Source organism: Macadamia integrifolia, unplaced genomic scaffold (genome assembly GCF_013358625.1).
Source record: "Macadamia integrifolia cultivar HAES 741 unplaced genomic scaffold, SCU_Mint_v3 scaffold_189A, whole genome shotgun sequence".
Taxonomy (NCBI): Eukaryota; Viridiplantae; Streptophyta; class Magnoliopsida; order Proteales; family Proteaceae; genus Macadamia; species Macadamia integrifolia.
Window position 1 is genome coordinate 505,619 of NW_024870635.1, and position 17,939 is coordinate 523,557.

At 39.9% G+C, this 17,939-nt stretch overlaps 3 protein-coding genes and 1 long non-coding RNA gene across 5 annotated transcripts in view; all 4 read left to right on the forward strand.

Annotated features, from left to right (window-relative positions):
- Window positions 1-2,683, forward strand: part of LOC122071104 — an 11,885-nt gene extending 9,202 nt beyond the window's left edge. The window contains exons 2-3 of the long non-coding RNA XR_006138057.1: window positions 395-757; window positions 1,894-2,683. This is a non-coding gene — a long non-coding RNA (uncharacterized LOC122071104). The remainder of the gene's footprint in view (window positions 1-394; window positions 758-1,893) is intronic.
- An 896-nt stretch (window positions 2,684-3,579) lies between these two features.
- Window positions 3,580-7,895, forward strand: LOC122071103 (LRR receptor-like serine/threonine-protein kinase HSL2). Its single transcript, XM_042635383.1, has 2 exons — window positions 3,580-7,189; window positions 7,334-7,895. Exons 1-2 carry the CDS (start codon window positions 4,540-4,542, stop codon window positions 7,705-7,707), a joined length of 3,024 nt encoding a protein of 1,007 aa, XP_042491317.1. The 5' UTR covers window positions 3,580-4,539; the 3' UTR covers window positions 7,708-7,895.
- A 2,107-nt stretch (window positions 7,896-10,002) lies between these two features.
- LOC122071101 (tubulin alpha chain) lies at window positions 10,003-15,184 on the forward strand. 2 transcript variants are annotated; one of them, XM_042635381.1, is made up of 3 exons: window positions 10,003-10,042; window positions 13,655-14,260; window positions 14,358-15,184. In XM_042635381.1, exons 2-3 carry the CDS (start codon window positions 13,667-13,669, stop codon window positions 15,012-15,014), a joined length of 1,251 nt encoding a protein of 416 aa, XP_042491315.1. In that variant the 5' UTR covers window positions 10,003-10,042; window positions 13,655-13,666; the 3' UTR covers window positions 15,015-15,184. The 2 variants fall into 2 exon arrangements, with proteins under 2 accessions (XP_042491315.1, XP_042491314.1); XM_042635380.1 differs by lacking the exon at window positions 10,003-10,042 and adding an exon at window positions 13,129-13,329.
- A 1,040-nt stretch (window positions 15,185-16,224) lies between these two features.
- LOC122071088 lies at window positions 16,225-17,502 on the forward strand. The gene has a single exon (XM_042635363.1). The coding sequence runs from the start codon at window positions 16,511-16,513 to the stop codon at window positions 17,045-17,047; it is 537 nt and encodes a 178-aa protein (XP_042491297.1). The 5' UTR covers window positions 16,225-16,510; the 3' UTR covers window positions 17,048-17,502.
- The last annotated feature ends 437 nt before the right edge of the window (window positions 17,503-17,939 follow it).

Sequence of the window (17,939 nt, forward strand, 5' to 3'; positions counted from 1 at the left end):
TAATGATTTCAGATGAGTTGATTTACATTTTTCAGTACTCGTGGATGTAATCTTGAAATTTTGAAATTGGTCTTTGTATGAGTCTTAAGGTTATGATTCTGAATGTTACTCAAATGAAGTTATCAACTCATTTATCATTAGGGATAATGCTTTTGTGGTAGCACCTTAGAATTTGGAATCGAACTTTCCACGTTAATGCTGTTTGAAGCCTAAGGTCATTTTAATTTTCTACCCATTTTAAAGATGTTCTGAGTCTCATCAACTTTAATATTCTGTGATGTGCATTATCTTGGCAAATATGAAAGACATGGAACCTAGTTGAGGTTTTCCTCCATCTCATGCTGTGATGTATTTTGATGGGGCACTGGTTCTTGTCCACTCGGTTTGGTTGCAGGGTGTGTTTCTATCTTCTGAGTTCTGATTCTAGGACTTATATTGCTGTGCAAGCTAAGCTTGCAATGGGGGCTGAAGCTATTCGAGATGGCTATCTTGTGGCTCGCCGCTTTCATATTCCTTGCTTGAAGAATTGTTCGGACTCTATGTGTGTTATCTCTGCTCTTGGTCACTCAACCTGCTCCTTGGATTGGGCGACGCAACTATTGTGGATGATCTTTCATTTTCGCCTGTTGTTTTCAATTTACTCTTGTATGTTCCTTGACATTCTCGGGGTAAGGCTGCATAGTTCTTGACTCCTAGACTTAAGGCTGCATAGTTCTTGACTCCTAGACTTTGCACATGCGGGAGTCTCGTGCACCAGGTATGCCCTTTTCATTTCTTGTATGCTCCTCGTACCTCCAATAGATTAGCACATTTTTTAGGTTAGGGTGCCTCCAAATTTATGCTGTAAACTAGAATTTCCTTTTTTGACAGAAAAAAGATGGTTGAAAATGAAATGGATCTTGCACATAAAAGCATGCAATACCCACAATGTCATTCTTCATCATTTGATTCAAACTCTTGATCCATTCTTCCCCGTTTCCAAAATCTTGATGCGGTCCTGCCCTGCACCTGCTCTCTTAAAGAGTTAAAAGTTGGAAAAAAATATACGAGAATTTACCATGTTAAAAACCCCTAATAAGTGAACCAAATCCCCATGGTGATGTCAACCATGAACATGAGACTACTCTTCTCCTATTTATAATTTTTTTTTTTAAAGGGTAAATTACACCTGAGGTATCCAGTATTTAAGAAAATGATATTTGAGGTTCAAAAATCAAACATATTTTCTATTTTACCCCTCTAAATAATTATATGAACCATTACAGAATAAAAGATATACCCAACCCCAACATAATTTTCATTCCATGTTTTCATTTAAAGCACCCTTTCCTTTAAGCTGGATTTCAGTGATTCCACCATATGGCAGTCCTATGGTTCTATTCCGTTAAACGAGATACAATGATGTCCACTAAATGGTTGCCTAGTGGTTTCAAAAGAGGAAATTAAGGCACTGATTGATAACGTTTCTATTGTTTTTGTGTTTCGAAACAGCAAAAATGACACAAAAATGGATTTTTTGGTGTTTGATAAACCTGTTTCTGGAAACTTTTTTGCAGGTATAATGCCACTAAAAACCCAATAGTATCATCGGATGCCCAAAAGGGAGATAGGGTTCAGTTGCCTCTTTTAGGTTTAAATAGTTGAGAGATTTATCGGGCACAACACCCTTTTTTTCTCTCAAATTTGACTTGTTTTGTCAAAGTCATTTCTAGAATTGTAAATATGCATAAAATTTTATTTATGTTTTTAGAAACAGTTGAAACAGAACAACTTTGGGCCCGTTTGATAATGTTTCAAGAAACGATAGAAACGGAAATCGCCGTTTATGGAAATAGAAACGGAAACCAAGGGTGTTTGATAACCAGTGACTGTTTCTGTCTTTTCTGTTTCAAGGTAATGTTTACCCCAAGTGTCGATTAGTGTCGATGTAGCGCCTTCGCTCCAACAGTCCTCGCAATTGTTGAAGGTTTTGGTTGTCGGACGACGACTATGATTTTGGGTGGTATTCATTTTCCTCTTCATATTCCATCGCCGGTAGAGAATTGGATTTCTCAGAGAAAGCCAGAGAGAGAGATATTATTACGGTGAAGGCTTAAGGGTTTACCTTTGTCGATGGTGAGGACTGAGGAGGGGTTTTTGGAGGCTGCAAAGAGGTATCTCAGGGCTAGAGAGGTTCACGAACTGTTGGTGAACCGCCTTGCAGTCCTTGAGCCCCCTTCCGAAGCAGAGGCATTTGGTGTTTAGGTCTAAAGGAACCCCTGACTTATCAGCAGAAGCCCAAACGCCAACAATCCGTAAATCATTGTCGCATCAGTGTCGTACACAGAATGTCCGCTCGTCGTACTCATCCGGCATCGCTTGACTCTTCGTCAGAGGAAGAATGAAGAGAATCACACAATCAAAGGGGGGAGGGGAAAAGAAGTTAGAAGCATACTGTCTTCTTTGGAGATTCTGTTGTTTCGATGGTGGAGGTTATGGAAGAAAGGAGGATGAGGCTCGGAGTGAAAGGGGAAGGAGGAAGATGGCCCTCGGTGGTGGATGAGGATTCATGTTTCAGCTGCTACTATCTTCCATGGCTTTTTCTTTCAACTGATGTTTTGGGTTTGATGGATTTTTATTGGGTTTTTAACAATTATGGTGAACCAAAGTCGTTTCTAGAAACGACGAAACAAGTCATACTTGTTTCGTCAATTGCGTTTCTAGGAACAAAAATTGATATAAATTTTGATTTATGTTTCTAAAAACAAGATAAACGGAACAACTTTATCAAACGCTTTTTAGGCCGTTTCTGCCGTTTCTAGGAACAGAAACAGCAGAAACAAAATGTTATCAAATGGTGCCTTTATCAAATGCTTTTTAGGTTGTTTCTCCATTTCTGGGAATAAGAAAATGCAGAAATGGCAGAAACAGAACGTTGTCAAATAGTGCCTAAGAGAAAATGGTGTAGTAAGAGAATAAATTACGTACTATTTGGAAACTAGGTCAAATGAAGTAATTCAACGCTTTCCTTGTAAGGATGAGCCCTAATTGAATACAGAGAAAAGGCAAATAAGATACTTTATTTGCATTTCTGGGAATAAGAAAATGCAGAAACGAAAACAGAATGTTGTCAAATGGTGCCTAAGAGAAACGGTTTAGTAAGAGAATAAATTACGCACTATGTGGAAACTAGGTCAAATGAAATAATTCAATGCTTTCCTTGTAAAGATGAACCCTAATTGAATACAGAGAAAAGGCAAATAAGACACCTTATTTGAACTATGTTTTCTAGGTTATCATATCTCTGGTATCCAACTTGACGATTTAAGGAGTTTCTTCCACCACCAAGTGAATAATTTTGGGCGGAGGGATGAGGCGAGTTGTGCAGAGGGGGCAAGGACGAGATCCCCAGAGAGGGAAAGGGAGAGGGGTGGAAGTTTCAAAGGGGGTAGGGCTAATGGATGAGGATGAGGTGGAGGATAAGGGTGTCACAACCAAATCAAAACCATTGAGTGAAACCAAATCAAGCCATTTACACTAAAACCGTAAAATCGTTTAATAAATGGCTTTGTTGCCGTTTAAATTAATTAATATATACATGGTAAATTCAATTTTAAATTTACATATATTTTAATATAAAAAAAATGTATATTAAAGAGTGAAAAGACATAACAATAGACAATTCAATGTTAAGTTTACAGGAAATTTTACTAGTTTCAACTTTGTTTTTGTAAATTGAGTATGGAGGAAAGATGAGGGAAAGATACTGAATCCAACAAGAGTATATTTGCAGTAGTAGAGCTCATGTTCCAATGGAACGTCTATCTTCCCCATAGCAAACCTTTATTCCCGCCGCGGGAATAAGCAGAGGTGTTGCGCCGTCGCTGAGACTCTTTGGGAGTTCAGAGAGATGATCCCCCAACAAACCCAATTCCTTCTCGGAGACGCAGCTGTCTCTCCTACATATTACTCCATTCCCCGATCTTCTCTCTCTCTAATAACACTCAACGAGTCCGACACCTCCGGGCTCCGACCCAATGAGACTGTTTTAACAAAAAAAAAAACCCCAGAAAACAGGAAAGAAAGTGGCTTTGTAAGAGAGACCTCTCTGGTTTCATTCTTTTCCTGAGTTTCTTCCTTCACCAAGAGAATTTTGCCATTGGTATTTCCACCACCTTAATTACTATATGATGTTGTAACCACAATGGTGCACGCATCACATAACCCAATGCCCAAAAACAAGGAAGAGAGAGATTGCAGAACTGCTTGCAGTTCACCTTCGTCTTTTCCCGAAAGAAAGAGACGCAGCTCTTCCCATGTGAATCACCCCCAACTCCTCCAGGAGATAAGATCATAAGAAGCAGTTACTTCGTAATTGTCATCCGTTTCCTTCCCCTTGCACATTGCACGTTGCACGCTGATTCTGATCACCTCTGACACTGAGTCTCCGAACTTCCCGTCTCCCTTTCCCTTCTTAACCACATGAAACCATAGCACACCCACCCCTCCCTTCCCAGTTCCCCTCGGCCAAATCGTTTAAAGTTCAAAAGAAAATTAGAGATGATGCAACGCCGGAGACCCATTTTGCTATTCTCACTCACACTGCTCCTCCTCCGTCTCTCTCTCTTACCAGAGAGCTCTCTTGCATTAGATGCCAAAATCCTTGTCCAGACCAGGAATACCCACCTTAAAGACACCGCCGGTCATCTGAAAGATTGGACCTTGGTTGGACATCACGCCGCCGATGCTCCTTGTTCTTGGACCGGCATTGCCTGTGACCCTCTCACATACGCCGTCTTGTCCGTCAACCTCTCCAGCTTCAATCTTTCCGGCGATTTTCCCGCTGGTTTCTGCCGGATTCGTACCTTACAGAACCTATCCCTCGGCGATAACCTCCTCGAAGGGACTGTTTCCTCTGTCGCAATTTCTGCTTGTTCTCATCTTCACCACTTGAATCTATCCTACAACCTTTTCGTCGGAAAATTGCCTGACTTTACTCCCCAGTTCTCCAACTTGCGTTCCTTGGACCTCTCTCAGAACAATTTCTCCGGGGAAATCCCCCCAAGCTTCGGCCGTTTTCCCAATCTCGCTGTGCTCTGCCTCTTCGCTAACCTGCTTAACGGTTCCATTCCTCCCTTCTTGACCAATCTCACTGAGCTTGTCAGGTTCGAACTCGGCGTCAATCCCTTCTTCCCAAGCCCATTGCCGTCCGACATCGGAAACCTACGTAAGCTCGAAATTCTCTATCTTACGTACTCGAATCTCGTTGGAGAAATCCCGGAGTCCATTGGTAAGCTTGTCTCCCTCAAGATTCTCGACCTCTCCAACAATGACCTATCTGGTCGCATTCCTCACAGCATTGGGGGACTGAAGAGCATCCTACTGATGGAGCTTTACGCGAATTCCCTCACCGGCGAATTACCGAAGAGTCTTGGTGATCTGAAAACTCTGGTCAATTTCGATGCTTCTCAGAACAATCTCACAGGGAGATTACCCATTCATTTCGCTGCTTTGCGTTTGGTTTTCCTGGGTCTCAATGACAACCATTTGGAAGGCCAAATTCCGGAGATTATCGCATCCAATCCCAACCTTGCAGAACTCAAGCTCTTCAACAACAGCTTTTCCGGTAGCTTACCCAGAAATTTAGGCCTTTTTTCCGATCTGGAGTACTTCGATGTTTCGAGTAACGATTTCTCGGGTCATTTTCCCCCTTATCTCTGCTACGGAAGTAAGCTCCAACGTTTAGTAGCTTTTGATAACCGATTTTCTGGAAAACTATCTGGTTTTTACGGCGATTGCAATAGTCTTACGTATGTGAGAATCTTCAACAACGAGTTATCTGGAGAAGTGCCTTCACGACTTTGGAGTCTCCCTCGGGTTACTAGGCTGGAAATCGCTAACAATAGATTCGAAGGCTCGATTCCTCCTTCAATCTCTGGTGCTCGAAGCCTCACGCAATTGTTGATAACCGGTAACGAGTTTAATGGCGAGCTTCCGACAGAAATCTGCCTTTTACAAGAGCTTGCGGTCATTGATATGAGTAGAAATCGTTTATCCGGCGAGGTCCCGGCATGCATAACGGCACTTAACAGATTGCAAAAGCTGGACCTTCAACAGAACTTGTTTTCTGGCGAGATCCCAAGCGATGTAAGTTCCTGGAAGGAACTGACAGAGCTGAACCTCTCGAGAAACGGATTCTCCGGCAACATTCCGCGCGGCCTTGGAAATCTGCCCGTGCTCACTTTTCTAGACCTTTCCGAGAACCAATTATCTGGAGAGATTCCGATAGAACTGGCGAACTTGAATATCGATACGTTCAACCTCTCCGTCAACAATCTCGCCGGGCCAATCCCTCATGGCTTCGACAACATTTTATATCTCTCAGGCTTGATCGGAAATCCTAACCTATGCAGTCCAGACCTAAAACCGTTCCCTCCCTGCCCGAAAACCAATTCACGGACGGTGACCTCGGCTGTGATGGCGATATTCACCGTCTTGGCATTGATACTGGTAGTCTCACTCTTCCAGTTATACAAAAGCGGCATAATTGAAGCCATCGCCGGGAAAGCAAAAGCGAGACGGCAGTTGAAGCTGACGACATTCCAACTGCAACGGTTCAACGAAGATGAGATTATGGATTCATTGACGGAGGACAACCTGATAGGCACCGGCGGATCCGGCAAGGTATACAGGGCAAGATTGAAAAACGGAGAGACCGTGGCGGTGAAGAAAATGTGGGGAGGAAACAGGACACCGGAAACTGAGAGAGCTTTCCGTTCGGAGGTGGAGACGTTAGGGAGAATCCGGCATGGCAATATCGTAAAATTACTGGTTTGTTATACCGGAGAGGAGTGTAGGGTGTTGGTCTACGAGTACATGGAGAACGGGAGCTTGGGAGACGTTTTGCATGGCGAGGAGAATGGTGGGATTTTACTGGACTGGAATAAGAGGTTCGAGATAGCTGTTGGGGCGGCGCAGGGATTGGCTTATCTGCACCACGACTGCGTGCCGGCTATCTTGCACAGGGATGTTAAGTCCAACAATATATTATTGGATGGGGATTTCCGTCCCTGTGTGGCGGATTTTGGACTCGCGAAGCTGTTGCAGCCGGACGTGGGTGGCACTGGAACTGGAACTAGAACTGGAACCGAAGGCGGTGCGCCAAGCGTAATGTCACGTGTGGCTGGCTCATACGGTTATATTGCACCTGGTAGAATCAATGGCCACCTACTTTTACACACACCTATCACTAGGCTAAGCTAGTGTTCGAATGCATTCTCATATCAAATGAACCCTAATTTAATAGACCTTAATTGCTTACTAATTGGTTTCTTTTGCTTTGGACAAAATGTAGAGTACGCCTACACCCTCAAGGTGACGGAGAAGAGTGATGTCTATAGCTTTGGAGTTGTATTGATGGAACTGGTGACAGGGAGGAGTCCTAGTGACAACCTTGGCGAGGGTATGGACATGGTTAAGTGGGTAAGTGATGCTGCAACAAACTGTCCAGAACCTGAAGGAGGCACTAGTAACATGAATTTGCTTAGCATTATAGATTCAAGGATGAAAGTTTCATCTAGTGATTACGAAGAGATTAAGGTGGTCTTGAACGTGGGTCTTCTCTGTACTTCTGCTTTTCCAAAGAACAGACCTTCCATGAGGACGGTCGTTGAGCTGCTTAAGGAGAAGAGAGTTATTAGTTTTCCGGCGATGGCTTCTCTAAAATGATGGTTGCTCGAGGTAGATGCAGCTAATTGGGAATTTACTAATTTACTTGGGACTTGTTATGTTGAGTTGCGATTCCTGAAGTTGCCTCACAAGGATAATTTACTTTTATTCTGAGTGAATTGAGGCTCCTTAAGAAAACTTGCTCCTTAAACTTTGCTTAGACAGATGAAAGCTATATATTTTGGACACCTCTCTTTCTCCCCGTCACGCACTTGCACATTCAAACATGTGGTCACTTGTGTCAATCAATTCAAACCAGATGTCCAAGATCATAAATTGATTTGATTCCATTCTTGAATGAGGTCTTTTGAAGGGTTCAATCCAGACCTTAAAACATTAAGTAGAGAGAGCTCCTCAATATATAAATACATTAAGGACCTAAACAAACAAACAGATATGAGACTATAAAGATTATGATTTTCAACATACCCTAGGTTTGGGGAGATGCAGATTTGAAGTCCACATCCTTAGTATCTGTCTTCGAACGTACCTGATGCATGAAGCTCCCACATGTGGGGGGTGGGGAGTTGGGGGGTGAACTACATAACTTTATCCCTAGAATGTTGAGAAACTATTTTGACCATTTGACCTCCAGGTCACAACATTCGTATCTTAGTATCCATCTCTAATATTCTCTTCATAAAGCATATTTGGGATGGATGTATAAATTGCCACAATTATAATGCATGTTCATTTGGGATGGAACATTCTGCCCTAACACTATTTAAAATGTAACCTCTTTTGAGGTATGATATAACTATACCTAAGATTAATATTAGCGATGGAAATAGTTCTATATCTAAATCAAACTTTGGATTTTTTTAATGTTTGTAAAAATTAATTGATTTTCAATTATTTAAGAGGAAAATTAATTCTGTCCCCATAGCTAACTACTGGGGATGGAAATTATTTTTCATTGCTAAAAGATCTCTACTGGCCTCTTTTATTGTAGTGAATTTATATACTTCAGGAGTTCTCTACATGTAATTTCTTGAGGTTTTGGAATGGACCATCCAACAGGGTTTATTTCACGAGAATCTGTAAAGCATTGCAGGGAAAACAATTTGTTTTTGGTCTCTTATATGATTGCAATTTGAAGCAAATGGTGATCAAAGGTTGAAATCGATCGGATCAATTTTATCTGTCTTTTATCTAAGTAATACGTTAGAATATCACATAGGGTTCAACCTTCAAAATATATTTATTAGGCCAAAGTTTTTCTTCACTTTGTATAGAAATAAGAACTCCTTCACCATCTAGGAGGGACCTTACTATTGGACTCTTGTGTCATCATTTCACTTCCATCCCTTATAAGTCTGAAACCATCTTTCATTGTTATCATATGACTATACCAATACCAATGGTGAGGGAATTCTTCCTACACATGGGATCAACATCATAGAGATGATTGTATTTTGGTAAAGCATAATAGAGAGGATTGTAACCAACAACTTGGCACATTTTGATTCCAATGTAAGTCAATAGCATGTATATTCTTTTTTCTTTGTTAAATTTTAGAGTGCCTAACAATATCTCTATAGGTGTAATGGTGTCACTTCTAAGCCTACACCAATAGATCGGATTGAGTTCGACTAGAAAAATTCGATATAGTCCAAACTTATTTATTAAATATGTCAGACTCAAGCCCATTTCGATCAACATTTAGAGCTTGTTTGATTTTGTTTCCAGAAATGATTTATCTATTTTTCTGTGTTCAGAAACGAAAAAACACCCCAAAAACCATTTGATTTTTATGTTTTATTTCACTTGTTTTTTGAAACATAAATTAAAATTTATGCCTATTTTTGTGTCTATAAATAGGAATGGAGAAACAAGTTAGACTTGTTTTCTATTTTTAGAAACAAGTGGGAACAACAAAAATTGTGAAAAACTCGATATTTCACTCGACTTACCCAAACCCTAACCATTTGTTAAAACTTCTCTCTATCCAAATGCGGCAATTCCAACCTGGTTATGCGAAACTCATATTTTCGGATTGCCTTCATCTTTCTTAAGCTCATCTCCATGAAGCATACCTGCAACTCCAACGTCATGCCTTAACTCGTGAGTTGCTCCTACAATGTCGTGCCTTCATTCATGTCTTGAACTCAACTACATTGTTGAAAATGTTTGGGGAAACAAAAAAATCAAACACCTTTTTACAATTCAAAAAATCATTTCTTAGCACAGAAACGACAAAAACTGTTTTTATTGTTTTTAAACACATAAAGACCTTTAGTTTTTTATACAAGAATGCTATCCGGTGGACAGCCTGACAGTGACCATTTGCATAATTGCATGCTGGGAACTTTATTGCCTCGAGCATGGCATCCAGGTATGGCTTCTTAATTCTTATTTATTGGCTTATGTTTCTGAGTTGTGTTTTTCTCCATTTAGGTTTTCTTCGTTTCTCGTTTAGATTTCATTTTGCCTCTTCTTATATCTTCAGATCTGGTTCATTATGATAAAGGGATTGTTATTGTTCTGTTGTAGACCTGAATTCTTTTAGTAATCAATATCCGTAGAGATGTCAAAATTTAGTCCAAATTTAAAAAAATCGATAGAATTAAACCTATTTTTATTGGATTGGTTTTGAATTAAGGTATGTTGAGATCAATTGAAAATCAAATCAAATTGAATTGACTAATAATGAAAGCGATAAAAAAAAAAAAAAGTGATTATGAGATTATAGATAGGAAAATTAATTATTTGTTTTTTACAATATTAGTGATAATATTTTTTAATGTAAGGGGAATTGAAGCTAATGAAACTATTTTAGTAAAATTCAATCATCTCAACTCCCGAGCAATCACACCAAAGACTCGAGTTCCTTTTGGATTTCCTTTTTGGTCAATGACAATTGTTGCGTTGTCATCATATCGTTTTATCATATACCATTATAATTTTTTTATTTTTTTTTTAACCAAGGTGTTCAGGCCAGCTTACGCACACCTCAACTAATCCTCGGGGAGACTAGCGTAGTAACCCACCGCCATGGTCTCCACTTAAATCGTAGATACACATATGAGTAATCGAATCTGAGACCGTGCGCTTATCCATTGTCACGTTTGAGTTCTTTACATGTATATACAATTACAACTCTGATTACTTCTGATCTTTCTAGAGCCATATTGGCCTATCTCTTTGATTACAACACAATAACGTCACCAATATGAGCATATCGACGATTGTTGGCTCCTATAATTCAAATACACATCAATTCTCGAGCCTCGCTATTGTCCACTACATTCAAATGGGTTTGAGGTTAAATCATTTTACGAATCAATGAATATGAAGTTATGAATACGGAAATTGATTTGTAAATTGTAACAATGCTTCTATTGTTGTCCTTGTTCACTATACAAAATTAGTTGGATGGTTAAATTAATGATCGGATAGTATGTTTCATTTTGTGATTTCAATATTAATTATCTTCATAATAATTAGATATCTTTTCTATACCATTATAAACCATAATTTTGTCACAAATTTAAAGTATTTTTGCCAAATCTTTCGTCACTTCAAATTATGAATGTAAAATTACATTATGGTACAAGTTCGATGATAAACCGATATTTATCTGATATTAAAAAATCAAAATAAATGGAAATCAAACTGGACCAAAATCGAAAACTGAAAAAAAAAAAAAAAAAAAAAAAACCAAAGTTCTTTAATGGATTGGTTTTGGTCTCCATCATTTATAGACCAAAACCAATTCAAACCAATCAAAATTGAGCCGAATCAACCATTTGACACCCCTAAATTTTGGTTATCAATATCCGATAACGCTGGTACTGGCCAAGGATTGGGAAAATGGCATTTTTTTGGGATAGGATTGACCCAAAAAATGAATAAAAATATATATATAAAATTCTAAAAAATACAGAAAAATGTATAAATCAAATTGAGAGAAGTGAAAAATACATGTTTTTAGTGAAATAACGGACAAAATACAAAATACAAAATACAAAATAAAAATAAAAAATAATAAATAAAAATATGTAAAAATATTTTGTAAGAATGTAAATATTATATTATGTTGATTACATCAATGCTGTAGATCTATGTTGAATCTAAAACATATTGGTATCCCAGCATTATATTTAATTTAGTTTTATTTTATTTTTAAATAAAATTTGAAGAAAAACCCCTAAAACCTGTATTTTTGCCAAAGTTGTGATTACATAAATATTGTAGATTCATGTACATAATGATATTCCAACATCAAACCTTACTTCCAGAGAACGAGGAGGTATTGGCTTTCTTTTACAGGATTAGCTGGGTCATCCTCGGTGCCGTCTCGAACCCTGTTAGAGTCTCTGCCATTTTGGTGAGAGAGGCTCTTGCAGTCAAGGAAGAGCTTATGGAGGCGATCTCAAAAGGTTTCTATAAGCTTCAAGTGGAGAGTGACAATCAACCCCTCATCTCTTATTTGCAGTACTCTTCTAAAAGTCTAGACCTTATGGTGTGATATCCGATATCTTTGTTCTCTTTTTTATGATTGTCAATTTTTTTTTGTATTCCAAGGAAGACTAATGTCATAGATGATACCTTTGCTAGGAGGGCACCCTTTGTTGTGAATAGGACTATTTGGCCTATTTTTGATCCTTGTTCGTGTACACCTATGATTCTAGATAACTTGTGTGTAATCGGTCCATCTCATTAGATTTTTTTTCTGTAAAAAAAAAAATCTTTTATTTATTTATTGCAAATATTTTAAATATTCGATAACCGAAACTGCTTTATTTTAAATTTTAAATTTTAAATTTTAAATATAACCGGGAGCGAGATGGTGGTGTGTTACATTCGACTGTGGAACGTGAGTACGTAGTGTGTCACTTTCACCATGTCACGGGTTCACGGTAGGCTAACGGGAATAGAAAGCTCTGAGACGGAATTGCCCTCGTATTCTCACAATATTTTCATAGCTAGTCCTCATTGCTCACTTGTTTACATATACGCTACCTTTTTTTTTTTTTTTCGTAATGCGCATATACGCTACTTACTGTAAATGTAATGTAACCTAAATCAATGGACCAACGTTGCCTCGATGGCTCAATTGGGTGGGTCCCCGTCGTTTCTCCGCATAGGTCCAGCTGTCCAAATTCAATTCAAATTGCAGCCAGTAGGGTCCACTAGTCAATTAAAATTAAAAGCCCCGGGCGGTGTCATTTCTGTAAAATTCCAAAGTTAAGACCCGTTACGATAATAAATTCGAAATCGGGCGGCAAAGCTAATTTCGAGGAAATGATGTTTAACTCTAACGGCACAGCGGCACAGCCACAGGGTCGTTTAACTGGCCAATCAGGTTGCTTCGCTGGCAGACGTCCGTAATCATGGTTAACTAACCGTGGTTGAAACAACCAGACTCTATCGGTCTATCCCTCCCTTCTCCTATAAAAAGTGAAGCGAAGTCACGGACTCTTCTATTCCAAGGGCGTCTTAATAAACGTCCGTCAGTTGTTTGTTCTTCAGTTTTCTTCTCCTGCTCGCTCTCTTTCCTCCGAGAGATCTTTCTCCCTAGCGACAATGCGAGAGTGCATTTCGATCCACATTGGTCAGGCCGGTATCCAGGTCGGCAATGCATGCTGGGAACTTTACTGCCTCGAGCACGGCATCCAGGTATGGCATCTTTTCTGATTTTTGTTTTTCTCGTTGAGATTTCATTTTGCCTCTTCGTATATCTTCAGATCTGGTTCATTTTGATGAAGGGATTGTTATTGTTCTGTTGTAGATCTGGATTCTTTTAGGTTCTCCGATGTAGGATTTTGATTGCTATATAGTCCTTGATCTGTTCGATTTATGTTGTAGATCTGAAGTCTTCTAAGTTTTCCGATCTTGAATTTTGATTGGCTTATAATCCTAGATCTGTTCGATTTATGTTGTTGATCTGAATTCTTTTATGTCTGACGATTTAGGGTTGATTTTGAATTTCTTTGTGTTGTAGCCTGATGGCCAAATGCCAAGTGACAAAACTGTTGGTGGGGGAGACGATGCCTTCAACACCTTTTTCAGCGAAACTGGTGCTGGGAAGCATGTGCCCCGTGCTGTCTTTGTAGATCTAGAGCCGACTGTTATTGATGAAGTGAGGACTGGGACGTACCGCCAGCTTTTCCACCCAGAACAGCTCATCAGTGGCAAGGAAGATGCTGCTAACAACTTCGCCCGTGGCCACTATACCATTGGGAAAGAGATTGTTGACCTTTGCTTGGACCGCATCCGGAAGCTTGCGGACAACTGCACAGGTCTCCAAGGTTTCCTGGTTTTCAATGCTGTTGGTGGTGGCACTGGATCTGGTCTTGGGTCCCTTCTATTGGAACGTCTTTCTGTTGATTATGGAAAGAAATCGAAGCTTGGTTTCACTGTTTACCCTTCTCCCCAGGTCTCAACCTCCGTTGTTGAGCCCTACAACAGTGTCCTCTCCACCCACTCCCTTCTTGAGCACACTGATGTTGCCGTACTCTTGGACAATGAGGCCATCTATGATATTTGCAGGCGCTCCCTCGACATTGAACGCCCAACATACACCAACCTCAACCGCTTGGTTTCTCAGGTGATAAAATCTTTCCTTCGTATATTCTTTGGATATTGGAAATTGTAAATTGTGATTCTTTTCTTTTCATTATTAATATATTTGGGTGTTTTTCCAGGTCATCTCATCGTTGACTGCGTCTCTGAGGTTCGATGGTGCCCTCAATGTCGATGTTACAGAGTTCCAGACTAATTTGGTTCCCTACCCAAGAATCCACTTCATGCTTTCCTCTTATGCCCCTGTGATCTCGGCTGAGAAGGCTTACCACGAGCAACTCTCAGTAGCGGAGATCACCAACAGTGCTTTTGAGCCGTCGTCTATGATGGCCAAGTGCGATCCTCGCCACGGTAAATACATGGCTTGCTGCCTTATGTATCGAGGAGATGTTGTGCCCAAGGACGTCAATGCTGCTGTGGCTACCATCAAAACTAAACGCACAATTCAATTCGTGGATTGGTGCCCTACTGGGTTCAAGTGTGGAATCAACTACCAGCCACCAACTGTTGTTCCAGGAGGTGACCTGGCTAAGGTTCAGAGGGCTGTTTGCATGATCTCCAACTCGACCAGTGTTGCAGAGGTGTTCTCCAGGATTGACCACAAGTTTGATCTTATGTATGCCAAGCGTGCTTTTGTGCATTGGTATGTTGGTGAGGGAATGGAAGAGGGAGAATTTTCTGAAGCTCGTGAAGATCTTGCTGCCCTGGAGAAGGATTATGAGGAGGTCGGTGCTGAGTCTGCTGAGGGGGAAGATGGTGACGAGGGAGATGAGTATTGAGATGTGTCCAGCGTGCTTTACCATAGCTGTTTCGTTTCCTTGTTTTCATTTTGTCATTGTGGACCTGTTGCTGTGCTTTCGTTTCAAACTGGGTTGTGGTGGCTGTGCTTAATATTGTGGTTGGATTAACGTAATATACTGCGTGGTGCTTATCGTTCCCATTATTGCTATGACTTTTTTGGACTCGTGTTACTGTGTTGGATTGATACTTTGGGCTCATGAACTATTGAAGGCACGGTCGCACGAATATGTATGTGGGACTGATGCTCTGAACCTGCCACTGGAGGATATCTGTGGCAGAAGTTTAGCCAAATCGCGTGACCCATCATCTGGTGTTGAGCATTGAGTTTCCTAGATTTCTACCCATTAGTAGAAATCATACAAGTCAAAATACTGTAAATGATAGATGTAGCCTTTATCTTGTGGATATTATTATGGCTGAACAGGAATGCTGCATCGATCAAGGGAATTCATAATAATCTTCATCCCAACAAAAGAGAGCACCAACTTGTCAATGTTTTTCTTCAATCGTTGATCATTTTGTGTGCTTGGATTGTTGAGGTGAAAGAGGTATGGTTATTAGGATCTTACATGGTCAAGACCCAGATGTCAAAGTGAAATGCTGGGATATATGATCACTGGAGCAGAATTTTGTTCTGTTTGAAAGCTTGATCTATTGGATCCCAAGCTTCCTTCGATGAAAGGGATGCTTCTTCATATAACTGAAGCTTTTAAAATGCTCCTCCAGATTAAATCTCTTTGACCACTTGCATATCTGGTGATCTAAATCTTTACAATATATGGATTTGTCAGGGATGTGAAATTTTTTTGAAATATTTTAGACACATTAATAAGTAATAATTTCTTTAAGTGCATGTAAATATGGAGTGTTTAGTATACATGCAATTCATAAACCACATATAGATCTATAGAATGTAGATGAATGTGTTTTCTTTCAGTTTTTTAGAGTTAGTAATAGTTGGCTGGTATGTGTTGGAAGGGATTTCTGCCAAGCACCATTCCATTTTTTTTATTTTTTGGGTAATTTACTACACCATCTCCATCTCCTAGAGAATGTCACAATTATAAAACCATCCCTTCTGTTTCACCAAATCAAACTCAGACCTTCTATCGTCAATCCTGATTAAGTGAGAATTTGAAATGACATTATTACCCTTTTGATTAAAATACATGACCCTAAAATGTAAATTCTATCCTCCTTTTCTTCGCCCCACAATGTCGACCGATGAATAACATTCTGAAATTTGTATTCCACAATGGTCGAAGAAGAGAGATGGAAATGTCAAAAGCATTCGTCGAAGATGGTTCTGAGGAATACAAATGGTTGTGAGGTTGGACAGTTTTTCATGAAACATCCATTTTTAATGTTTTGATTTGGGTTCTTGAAAATTGGAATGAACCTTACCATGATACCATCCTCTGAACCAAGAGGAATGATTTTGTACTTCAAAGTCACAACCTGAGTAATACAAACCATGGGAGTTTGCCCTCTTTGCCTCAAAGATAGTCTCCTCAAACTCTGCCCCAACTGTGCTAATGTGCGCCCTTGCGCGTGCTGTACTTCTTCTTTCTCATCGTCTTCTTCCTTTTCTCACTCCTCCTCTATCAATAATCCAAAGTTTGGACCTGGTATCGGAGCCGTCGGACGCGTTTCAAATCTAATCGACAGTGAGCCTGCATTCCAATGTTCCAAATCCAACAACTTCAACTTCATCCGATGGAGACTTTCCAATAAGGACGCCGTAGCACCAGCTCCTGACCTGAGTCGTGGCAGATCATCATTGTGGTCTGTGTTTAAGTCTTCGAGGAAAACGAAGAAATCAGAGGAAGAAAAGGAAGAGAAACCGCAGCCGGAACAGGTGAAGATGAGGAGAGCGAAATCGGTAGGAATTTATGTAAATCCAACAATTTCTTCTTTCTCTGAACCTGCAGGCGGCGATAACAAGTTGAATAGGGAGGAGTTGGTACTTTCCGAGTCTAATGAAAGTTTTCGGGCAACCGAAGACAACTAAAAGACAACTGATAGTGACACTGGGGATGTTCTCGGCATTCGCCTGAATCTCAGGAGCTTATTTTTGTTGGTGGTGAGAACAACTCTCGATGGTTCGCGTAAGAGCCAACTGGACCGGCCTTTGATTTTCTCTACTTGGGAACTATGGAGCCTTTCGATCGTAGGGGAGCGACGCGGCAAGAGACAAATGGGATTTGTGGTTCGCCTTACCACAATCTCTCTCTCCCCTGTACTAAGGCCTAACTTAAGTACTAAACTGATCATTCCTTCTGCAAACCCACTGCCTGAGCTTTAACGTAGCCGGTTGCAGTCCCTCATGGCCAGGAATCCCCCAGCCCCTTACCATCTTTCTGTGACCCTGGGCAAACCAGCCGCCCTGTCTGACTTTTATACTCCCTCCGGCCGGCAATTCTTATACCCCTATTAGACTTGCAAATTGATTTAAAAATAAAAAATAAAAAAAAATAAAAAAAGAAAAGAAAAGAAAAGTTGAAATAGAATTCATGTTTGGAAGAAATGTGGAGCACAACGATCTGGTGATGATGACGATGGAGCTAAGCTCTACATTTTTAAAAAGGTATTTTAGTATTTAGAAAAAAATATATCTGCTGATATCAGCCTTTATGGTATATTCCATAACAAAGACTGACGGTAGGAAATCTGAGTACAATTTGGTATTATGCAAAAGGTGTTACTCTAATAGTGGTATTCTTTTAGGAGGTGGCGCTATAAATTACCCTTTTTTTTTTCTCTCTAAAAGCATTTTTTTCACTATTATCAAACACCAATCTACTCCTTATAATCAACTCTTTGTGAGGAAAAAAAATACTTACAGGTCAAAAGTACTTTTTGAGAACAGAATTATTATCAAACGCAGCCTCAATATTTCTTGG

Excerpts from the sequence above, each read along its gene's own strand:
- LOC122071103 (XM_042635383.1), top strand. The coding sequence starts at position 4,540 with ATGATGCAACGCCGGAGACCCATTTTGCTATTCTCACTCACACTGCTC. Across the intron at positions 7,190-7,333 it reads ATACGGTTATATTGCACCTG|AGTACGCCTACACCCTCAAG; the intron begins GTAGAATCAATG and ends GACAAAATGTAG.
- LOC122071101 (XM_042635380.1), top strand. The coding sequence starts at position 13,237 with ATGCGAGAGTGCATTTCGATCCACATTGGTCAGGCCGGTATCCAGGTC. Across the intron at positions 13,330-13,654 it reads GCCTCGAGCACGGCATCCAG|CCTGATGGCCAAATGCCAAG; the intron begins GTATGGCATCTT and ends TTTGTGTTGTAG. Across the intron at positions 14,261-14,357 it reads TCAACCGCTTGGTTTCTCAG|GTCATCTCATCGTTGACTGC; the intron begins GTGATAAAATCT and ends GTGTTTTTCCAG.
- LOC122071088 (XM_042635363.1), top strand. The coding sequence starts at position 16,511 with ATGGGAGTTTGCCCTCTTTGCCTCAAAGATAGTCTCCTCAAACTCTGC.